Genomic DNA, 10,717 nt, shown 5'->3' on the forward strand with positions numbered 1-10,717 from the left:
CATCAGTTCATCCCTTCACATTAACCAAAAATCACCTTTTACTCCCCATAAATTTAACGCGAGGAAAACCCCCCCAGGGTGTAGGCCATATTAACCAAAATCCTCTTTTCTCCCCTCAGAATTCGGCCCCATGGGGCTTACAATGAATGGCTAAGTTCATCAGCACCAAAAGGGGGAAAAATGATGGGAAAGAGCCTAAAAGGAGGGGGAAAACAATAAAGAGGAGAAAAAAAGAGAAAAGGGGGTAAAAAAAAAATGAAAATGGGCAAAACAACTGAAAAAAGGGTTAATTAATGTGGATTTTTCTCTTTTTTTCATCCAGTGACGTAGAAAAAGAGAAATGTCACGCCTCGTCCCCAAGGCCACTACCGCTGCCCAGACAATACGTAACAAAAAGCTGGCTTTTAACCCCTTTTTTCTCCCCAAAACTACAGGGTTTTGTTTTGCAATAAAATGGCTGAAATTAAGGGAAAAAAAGTAAAAGTAAAAAAGCATCAGGCTCGGGGCAGGTGGGGTTGGGCGGAGGGGGGGGGGACCCGGATGCATGGGTCCCCTGCCAGCCCCACGGTGCCCCAGGCACCTCCTGTCCCCCCCCAAGGTGTCCCTGTCCCCCCCCCTCAGTCAATATTTCCCGTCATGGCCACGTCATTGTCACCTCCCGTCATTGTCACCTCCCTGCCCATGGCCCCGGGGCATCCCCTTGGGGGGGGGGGTGGCACCCGGACACGTGGATCCCCTTGGAGGGTGGTGGCACGTGGGTCCCCTGGGGGGTGACAATTTTGTCCCTTGGGGTGGTGGCACCTGCATCCTCCTGGGAGGGGGGTGGCACCTGGGTCCCCTGGGGGGGTGACAATTTGGTCCCCTGGGGGGGGGGGGTGACATGTGACCCAGACATGTGGATCCCCTGAGGGGGGGACGAGGGTGGCACCTGGGTCCCCTGGGGGGGGGGGGGGGTGGCACCTGGGTCCCTTGGGGGGTGGCCACGTGTCCCTGTCCCCCCCCATCCCGGATGTGTTCCCTCGTGCCAGGAGGGACACTGGGAACCGCCGCTGGCATCGCCCCGGGCCACCGCTGTCCCTCCCAGTATGTCCCAGTTGGCTCCGGTTCCCACCTCCCCACTCCAAAGGTGTCGTGGTTCCCAAACCCAGTTAACCCCAGGATGTCCTACCTACGTCCCAGTTATCCTCCAGTTTGTCCCAGTCCACTCCCAGTGGCCCCAGTTATCCCCCAGATTGTCCCAGTCCATTCCCAGTGTCCCCAGTTATCTCCCAGTTTGTCCCAGTCCACTCCCAGTGTTCTTCCCCCCCCAGTGACCCATCCTCTTTCATTATGTCCCAGTCCTTTCAGTACATTCCAGTGATCCTCAGTAGCCCCAGTATGTCCCAGTTTCACCCCCCCCCATGTCCCCAGTGCCTCCCAGTACATCCCAGTGTCCCCCAGCCCTCCCAATATGCCCCAGTTCAGCCCTCCAGTGTCACCCGCAGTGTCCTCAGTCCTCCCCAGTATATCCCAGTCCCCCATAGCACCCCCTTCAGTCCTCCCAGTCCCTCCCAGTTCCCCCCTCACCCAGTGTCCCCAATACACCCTAGTGTCCCCCCCCCCCTTTTGGCTCCCCCAGTCCCTCCCAGTACATCCCAGTGTCCCCAGTGGCCGTGGGAACGGAGGCGGAACTGCCTCGGGGCTCTGGGAGGTGCCCCCCTGTCCCCTCCCCCTTGTCCCCGTCCCTGTCCCCGTCCCAGGGGATAAAGCAGCTCCGGGCCACCCCCGTGGGCACCAGAGACACCATGGCACCCGGGTGAGTGGGGACATGGGGGAGGGGTGGGGAAAACAGGGGGGTTGGGGACAGGGACACCCATGGGGACACCTGTGAGGATGGGGACACCTATGGGGACACCCACGGGGACGGGGACACCCTTGGGGTTACCCATGGGGACAAGGACACCCTTGGGGACAGGGACACCCTTAGAGACAAGGACACCCGTGGGGATGGGGGTCACCTTGGGGATGGGGACACCCATGGGGATGGGGACACCCACTAGGATGGGGACACCCGTGGGGACGAGGACACCCTTGGGGACAGGGACACCCTTAGGGACAAGGACGACCGTGGGGATGGGGTCATCTTGGGGATGGGGACACCCATGGGGACGGGGACACCCACGAGGATGGGGACACCCGTGGGGACGAGGACACCCTTGGGGACAGGGACACCCTTAGGGACAAGGATGACCGTGTGGATGGGGTCATCTTGGGGATGGGGACACCCATGGGGACGGGGACACCCACGAGGATGGGGACACCCGTGGGGACGGGGACACCCGTGGGGACGAGGACACCCTTGGGGACAGGGACACCCTTAGGGACAAGGACGACCGTGGGGATGGGGTCACCTTGGGGATGGGGACAGGGACACCCACTAGGACGGGGACACCCGTGGGGACGAGGACACCCTTGGGGACAGGGACACCCTTAGGGACAAGGACGACCGTGGGGATGGGGTCATCTTGGGGATGGGGACACCCATGGGGACGGGGACACCCACGAGGATGGGCACACCCGTGGGGACGAGGACACCCTTGGGGACAGGGACACCCTTAGGGACAAGGATGACCGTGGGGATGGGGTCATCTTGGGGATGGGGACACCCATGGGGACGGGGACACCCACGAGGATGGGGACACCCGTGGGGACGGGGACACCCGTGGGGACGAGGACACCCTTGGGGACAGGGACACCCTTAGGGACAAGGACGACCGTGGGGATGGGGTCACCTTGGGGATGGGGACAGGGACACCCACTAGGACGGGGACACCCGTGGGGACGAGGACACCCTTGGGGACAGGGACACCCTTAGGGACAAGGACGACCGTGGGGATGGGGTCACCTTGGGGATGGGGACAGGGACACCCACTAGGACGGGGACACCCGTGGGGACGAGGACACCCTTGGGGACAGGGACACCCTTAGGGACAAGGACGACCGTGGGGATGGGGTCACCTTGGGGATGGGGACAGGGACACCCACGAGGATGGGGACACCCGTGGGGACGAGGACACCCTTGGGGACAGGGACACCCTTAGGGACAAGGACGACCGTGGGGATGGGGTCATCTTGGGGATGGGGACACCCATGGGGACGGGGACACCCACGAGGATGGGGACACCCGTGGGGACGGGGACACCCGTGGGGACGAGGACACCCTTGGGGACAGGGACGACCGTGGGGATGGGGTCATCTTGGGGATGGGGACACCCATGGGGACGGGGACACCCACGAGGATGGGGACACCCGTGGGGACGAGGACACCCTTGGGGACAGGGACACCCTTAGGGACAAGGACGACCGTGGGGATGGGGTCACCTTGGGGATGGGGACAGGGACACCCACTAGGACGGGGACACCCGTGGGGACGAGGACACCCGTGGGGACAGGGACACCCTTAGGGACAAGGACGACTGTGTGGATGGGGTCATCTTGGGGATGGGGACACCTATGGGGACGGGGACACCCGTGGGGACGAGGACACCCTTGGGGACAGGGACACCCTTAGGGACAAGGACGACCGTGGGGATGGGGTCACCTTGGGGATGGGGACAGGGACACCCACTAGGACGGGGACACCCGTGGGGACGAGGACACCCTTGGGGACAGGGACACCCTTAGGGACAAGGACGACCGTGTGGATGGGGTCATCTTGGGGATGGGGACACCCATGGGGACGGGGACACCCACGAGGACGGGGACACCCGTGGGGACGAGGACACCCTTGGGGACAGGGACACCCTTAGGGACAAGGACGACCGTGGGGATGGGGTCACCTTGGGGATGGGGACAGGGACACCCACTAGGACGGGGACACCCGTGGGGACGAGGACACCCTTGGGGACAGGGACACCCTTAGGGACAAGGACGACCGTGGGGATGGGGTCATCTTGGGGATGGGGACACCCATGGGGACAGGGACACCCGTGGGGACAGGGACACCCGTGGGGACGAGGACACCCTTGGGGACAGGGACACCCTTAGGGACAAGGACGACCGTGGGGATGGGGTCACCTTGGGGATGGGGACAGGGACACCCACTAGGACGTGGACACCCGTGGGGACGAGGACACCCTTGGGGACAGGGACACCCTTAGGGACAAGGACGACCGTGGGGATGGGGTCACCTTGGGGATGGGGACACCCATGGGGACGGGGACACCCGTGGGGACAGGGACACCCTGGGGTGACCCAGTGGAACCGCCCCCACACAGGTCCACACAGATGAAGGCTGCCCCCGTCCTCCTCCTCTTCCTCCTCGGCCACACGGGTGAGTGCGTGGGGACCCTGGGGACATGGGGGGCACCCTGAGGACATGAGGGGCACCCATGGGGTGAGGGGGGGGTCCCAGACCCACCTGGAGGGATACTGAGAGGTCCCAGAGTCATACTGGGAGGTCCCAGAGCCATAATGGGAGGTCTCAGAGACATACTGGGAGGTGCTGAGGTAACACTGGAGATCCCAGAGCCATACTGGGAGGTGCGAGGGTGACACTGGGGGTCCCAACCCCATACTGCAATGGTCCTTGGGTGGCACTGGGGGTCCCAAACCCATACTGGAGTGGTCTCAGGGTGACACTGGGGGTCCCAAACCCATACTGGGGGGTCCCAGGGTGACACTGGATGTCCCAAACCCATATTGGGATGGTCCCAGGGTGATCCTGGGGGTCCCAAACCCATACTGGGATGGTCCAGGGGTGGCACTGGCGGTCCCAAACCCATACTGGGATGGTCCTGGGGTGGCACTGGGGGTCCCAAACCCATACTGGGTGGGTCCCAGGGTGGCACTGGGGGTCCCAAACCCATACTGGGAGATCCCATGGTTACACTGGGTGTCCAAAATCCATACTGGGATGGTCCCAAGGTGACAATGGGGGTCCTGGGCCACCTCACGGACCACATTTTGGGGGTCCCCCAGGTGGGCGCCCCGTAAGCGAGCTGCTCTACCCCTTCGGGCCGGAGGAGGGGGACATGGCCACCCCCCGCGAGGACGACGGCATGAGCCCCGAGATCCTGCTGTGGGAGACCTTCTCCTTCTACGGGGAGCCCCACCGCTCCCTCTACGTGAGTCCTGGGCCCCAGGGCATTGTGGGAAGGCGGGTGGGGTGCTCGAGATGTCAGGGGTTGGGGACACCATGGGTGGGGACACCATTGGGGTCACCATGGGTGGGACACCGTGAGTTTGGGCCATCATGGCTGATGACATGAGTTGGAGACGCCATGGGTTGGGGACACCATGGTTGGGGACACAATGAGTTTGGGCCATCACGGTTGACAACACCATGGGTTGGTGCCACCATAGGTTAGGGACAGCATGGTTGGGACACCATGAGCTTGGGCCACCATGGTTGATGACACCGTGAGTTTGGGTCATCATGGTTGATGACATCATGAGTTGGAGCCACCATGGGTTGGGGACACCATGGTTAGGAACATCATGGGTTAGGGACACCACGAATTTGGGCCGTCATGGTTGATGACACCACGAGTTGGCACCATTATGGTTGATGACACCATGAGTTGGAGCCACTATGGGTAGGGGACACCACAGTTGGGTGCCACCATGGTTGGAAATACCATGGTTGGGGCCACCATGGTTGGGGCCACCATGATTGGGTGCCACCATGATTGGGTGCCACCATGGTTGGGGGGCCACCATGGTTGGGGCCACCACAGTTGGGGCCACCACAGCTGGGGCCATGTTGGTTGAGGGCCACCACAGTTGGAGATACCACAGTTGGTGGCCACCACAGTTGGACACACCACCACTGGTGGCCTCCACGGATAGAACCACCATGGCCAACGGCCACCATGGGTGGTGGCCACCCACCGTGGGTGCCACCAGGTGACGGTCGCCTCCCGCAGGTGAACAACAACGGGGTGGTTTCCTTCAGGACGGGGGTCTCCGAGTTCACCCCCAACCCCTTCCCGTTGCCCGGTCACCGTCCCTTCGTGGCCCCATACTGGGCTGATGTGGACACCAGACTGGGAGGGGACGTCTTCTACCGGCAAACCCGGTCACCGGAGCTGCTAGCCCGCCTGACCCGTGAGCTGGCCCCCGCCGTGTCCCCCCCCGAGCAAGTCCCCCAACCCACCTGGGCCTTCGTGGCCACCTGGGACCGCGTGTCCTTCTTCGGAGCCGCCTCTGACAAGGTGGGACCCGGGGGAGAAGGGGACACGGAGGGGACAAGGAGGGTGGGACGCGAGGGGAGGTGGGGATGGGGCGTGGGGATACGGGGGGACATCGGGATGGGGCATGGGGACATGGGGATGAGACATGGGGACGTGGGGGGACATGGGGATGGGGTGTGGGGACATCAGGATGGGGCACGGGAAGAGGAGGGGGCATCAGGATGGGGCATGGGGACATGGGGGTGGGGCATGGGGACACGAAGGGCCATGGGATGGGGCATGGGGACAGCAGGATGGGGCATGGGGACACAAAGAGGCATCAGGATGGGACATGGGGACATGGGGGGACATCAGGATGGGGCATGGGGACTTGGAGATGAGATACGGGGACATGGAGGGACATGGGGATGGGGCATGGGGACAGGAGGGGACGTGGATGGGACACGGGGACATCGGGACGGGGCATGGGGACATGGGGATGAGATATGGGGACATGGAGGGACATGGGGGTGGGGTGAGGGGACACGGGATGGACATGAGGCTGGATATGGGACATGGGGACATGGGGACAATGAGTGGGGACATGGCGACAACACGGGGCTGTGGGACCAAAGCGTGGCCCCGTCAAGGAGGACGCACATGTGGGGACACGGGGACAAAATGAGACATGGGGACAAGACGGAGACACGGAACCAGGGGCCACAGTGACATGGTGACACGGTGACACAGTGACATGTCCCCCCGCCGCCCCCCCACCCCCCCGTAGGTGAACACCTTCCAGGCCGTGCTGGCCACCGACGGCGTCACCTCCTTCATCATGCTCAACTACGGGGACATCCAGTGGACCACGGGCATCGCCAACCAGGGGGACCCCCACACCGGCCTGGGGGGCATCCCGGCCCAGGTGGGGACAGGGGACAATGGGGGGGACGGACACCGGGGTCACCCCAACCCGCTGGGACGAGGGCGGGGGGGTTGGGGTGGAGTTAAGGGGATTTGGGGAGAGTTAAGGGGATTTGGGGCAGAGTTAAGGGGATTTGGGGGGAGTTAATGGGAATTGGGAAGAGGAAAGGGGATTTTGGGGCAGAGTTAAGGGGATTTGGGAAGAGTTAAGGGGATTTGGGGGGAGTTAATGGGAATTGGGAAGAGGAAAGGGGATTTTGGGGGGAGTTAAGGGGATTTGGGGGGAGTTAAGGGGATTTGGGGGGAGTTAATGGGAATTGGGAAGAGGAAAGGGGATTTTGGGGCAGAGTTAAGGGGATTTGGGAAGAGTTAAGGGGATTTGGGGGGAGTTAATGGGAATTGGGAAGAGGAAAGGGGATTTTGGGGCAGAGTTAAGGGGATTTGGGAAGAGTTAAGGGGATTTGGGGGGAGTTAATGGGAATTGGGAAGAGGAAAGGGGATTTTGGGGCAGAGTTAAGGGGATTTGGGGGGAGTTAAGGGGATTTGGGGGAGTTAATGGGAATTGGGAAGAGGAAAGGGGATTTTGGGGCAGAGTTAAGGGGATTTGGGAAGAGTTAAGGGGATTTGGGGGGAGTTAATGGGAATTGGGAAGAGGAAAGGGGATTTTGGGGCAGAGTTAAGGGGGTTTGGGGGGAGTTAAGGGGATTTGGGGGGAGTTAATGGGAATTGGGAAGAGGAAAGGGGACTTTGGGGCAGAGTTAAGGGGATTTGGGCAGAGTTAAGGGGATTTGGGGGGAGTTAATGGGAATTGGGAAGAGGAAAGGGGATTTTGGGGCAGAGTTAAGGGGATTTGGGCAGAGTTAAGGGGATTTGGGGGGAGTTAATGGGAATTGGGAAGAGGAAAGGGGATTTTGGGGCAGAGTTAAGGGGATTTGGGAAGAGTTAAGGGGATTTGGGGGGAGTTAATGGGAATTGGGAAGAGGAAAGGGGATTTTGGGGCAGAGTTAAGGGGATTTGGTGGGAGTTAAGGGGATTTGGGGGGAGTTAATGGGAATTGGGAAGAGGAAAGGGGATTTTGGGGCAGAGTTAAGGGGGTTTGGGGGGAGTTAAGGGGATTTGGGGGGAGTTAATGGGAATTGGGAAGAGGAAAGGGGATTTTGGGGCAGAGTTAAGGGGGTTTGGGGGGAGTTAAGGGGATTTGGGGGGAGTTAATGGGAATTGGGAAGAGGAAAGGGGACTTTGGGGCAGAGTTAAGGGGATTTGGGCAGAGTTAAGGGGATTTGGGGGGAGTTAATGGGAATTGGGAAGAGGAAAGGGGATTTTGGGGCAGAGTTAAGGGGATTTGGGGGGAGTTAAGGGGATTTGGGGGGAGTTAATGGGAATTGGGAAGAGGAAAGGGGATTTTGGGGCAGAGTTAAGGGGATTTGGTGGGAGTTAAGGGGATTTGGGGGGAGTTAATGGGAATTGGGAAGAGGAAAGGGGATTTTGGGGCAGAGTTAAGGGGATTTGGTGGGAGTTAAGGGGATTTGGGGGGAGTTAATGGGAATTGGGAAGAGGAAAGGGGATTTTGGGGCAGAGTTAAGGGGATTTGGGCAGAGTTAAGGGGATTTGGGGGGAGTTAATGGGAATTGGGAAGAGGAAAGGGGATTTTGGGGCAGAGTTAAGGGGATTTGGGGGGAGTTAATGGGAATTGGGAAGAGGAAAGGGGACTTTGGGGCAGAGTTAAGGGGATTTGGGCAGAGTTAAGGGGATTTGGGGGGAGTTAATGGGAATTGGGAAGAGGAAAGGGGATTTTGGGGCAGAGTTAAGGGGATTTGGGCAGAGTTAAGGGGATTTGGGGGGAGTTAATGGGAATTGGGAAGAGGAAAGGGGATTTTGGGGCAGAGTTAAGGGGATTTGGCAAGAGTTAAGGGGATTTGGGGGGAGTTAAGGGGAATTGGGAAGAGGAAAGGGGATTTTGGGGCAGAGTTAAGGGGATTTGGGGGGAGTTAAGGGGATTTGGGGGGAGTTAATGGGAATTGGGAAGAGGAAAGGGGATTTTGGGGCAGAGTTAAGGGGATTTGGGAAGAGTTAAGGGGATTTGGGGGGAGTTAATGGGAATTGGGAAGAGGAAAGGGGATTTTGGGGCAGAGTTAAGGGGATTTGGGGGGAGTTAATGGGAATTGGGAAGAGGAAAGGGGACTTTGGGGCAGAGTTAAGGGGATTTGGGCAGAGTTAAGGGGATTTGGGGGGAGTTAATGGGAATTGGGAAGAGGAAAGGGGATTTTGGGGCAGAGTTAAGGGGATTTGGGCAGAGTTAAGGGGATTTGGGGGGAGTTAATGGGAATTGGGAAGAGGAAAGGGGATTTTGGGGCAGAGTTAAGGGGATTTGGCAAGAGTTAAGGGGATTTGGGGGGAGTTAAGGGGAATTGGGAAGAGGAAAGGGGATTTTGGGGCAGAGTTAAGGGGATTTGGGGGGAGTTAAGGGGATTTGGGGGGAGTTAATGGGAATTGGGAAGAGGAAAGGGGATTTTGGGGCAGAGTTAAGGGGATTTGCGCAGAGTTAAGGGGGTTTAGGGCAAAGTAAAGGGGATTTGGGAAGAGTTAAGGTGAATTTGGGAAGAGTTAAGGGGGTTTTGGGGTAGAATTAAGGGGATTTGGGGCAGACTAAAGGGGGTTTGGGCAGAGTTAAGGGGATTTTGGGGCAGAGTTAAGGGGATTTGGGGAGAGTTAAGGGGATTTTGGTGGAGTTCAAGGAATTTGAGCAGAGTTAAGGGGATTTGGGCAGAGTTAAGGGGATTTGGGGCGGAGTTAAGGGGATTTAGGAAGAGTTAAGATTTGAGAAGAGTTAAGGGGGGTTTGGGACACAATTAATAGGATTTGGTGCACAAATAAGGGGATTTGGGGCAGAGTTAAGGGGATTGGGGCAGAATCAATGGGACTTGGGGCAGAATTAATGGGATTTGGGACAAAATTAATAGGATTCGGGGCCCAACTGATAGGATTTAGGCCAGAATTAACCATCCTCAGCCCCATATGACCCTCATCCCACCCCCGGGTCCTCTGCTCACCCTCCCCGTCCCATGTCCCCGTCCCCCCCCACCACCCCGTCCCCGTCCCCAGGCCGGGTTCAACAGCGGGGACGACGTCCACTACTACAACATCCCGGGCTCGCGCTCGCCGGCGGTGCTCAACATCGGCCGCACCAGCAACGTGGGGGTCCCGGGGCGCTGGATTTTCCGCGTCGACGTCTTCACGGCCACCGAGGGCCCCCCTGTCCCCTCCGAGGTCCCCAGCACCCCCCCACCGCCACCCCCCGCCACCACCCCCCCGCCACCCCCGCCCACCACCACCCGCCGCCGCCGCACCACGGAGGAGGAGAGGGTGTACCTCTGCTAGGGGTGAGCGGGGGTCTTTGGGGTCGGGGGCGTCCGGGGGGCATTTGGGGACATTGGGGGTTGGGGACACCTGGGTCCTCTTGGGGGGCACCTGGGGACCTGGGGTGGGGGACAGCTGGGGACCTGGGTCCTCTTGGGGGGCATCTGGGGACCGGGGCACCTGGGGTTGGGGACATCTGGGTCGTCTTGGGGGGTACCTGGGGACCTGGGGTCTTTGGGGTCGGGAGTGTCTGGGGGGCATTTGGGGACACTAGGGGTTGGGGA

At 60.1% G+C, this 10,717-nt stretch overlaps 1 protein-coding gene across 1 annotated transcript; it reads left to right on the forward strand.

Moving 5' to 3' along the window:
• The first annotated feature begins 4,266 nt into the window (after positions 1 to 4,266).
• LOC118261411 (sushi, nidogen and EGF-like domain-containing protein 1) lies at positions 4,267 to 10,454 on the forward strand. Its single transcript, XM_035572241.1, has 5 exons — positions 4,267 to 4,312; positions 4,960 to 5,105; positions 5,907 to 6,194; positions 6,940 to 7,077; positions 10,179 to 10,454. The coding sequence occupies exons 1-5, from the start codon at positions 4,267 to 4,269 to the stop codon at positions 10,452 to 10,454; spliced, it is 894 nt and encodes a 297-aa protein (XP_035428134.1).
• Positions 10,455 to 10,717: the final 263 nt, after the last annotated feature.

This window comes from Cygnus atratus, unplaced genomic scaffold (assembly GCF_013377495.2).
Source record: "Cygnus atratus isolate AKBS03 ecotype Queensland, Australia unplaced genomic scaffold, CAtr_DNAZoo_HiC_assembly HiC_scaffold_40, whole genome shotgun sequence".
Lineage (NCBI taxonomy): Eukaryota > Metazoa > Chordata > Aves > Anseriformes > Anatidae > Cygnus > Cygnus atratus.

What these genes read in the sequence shown, in the direction of transcription:
- LOC118261411 (XM_035572241.1), top strand. Translation starts at nt 4,267, where the DNA reads ATGAAGGCTGCCCCCGTCCTCCTCCTCTTCCTCCTCGGCCACACGG. An exon ending in AGCCCCACCGCTCCCTCTAC is followed by an intron (nt 5,106 to 5,906) that starts GTGAGTCCTGGG and finishes CGCCTCCCGCAG; the next exon opens with GTGAACAACAACGGGGTGGT. An exon ending in TGGGGGGCATCCCGGCCCAG is followed by an intron (nt 7,078 to 10,178) that starts GTGGGGACAGGG and finishes CCCCGTCCCCAG; the next exon opens with GCCGGGTTCAACAGCGGGGA.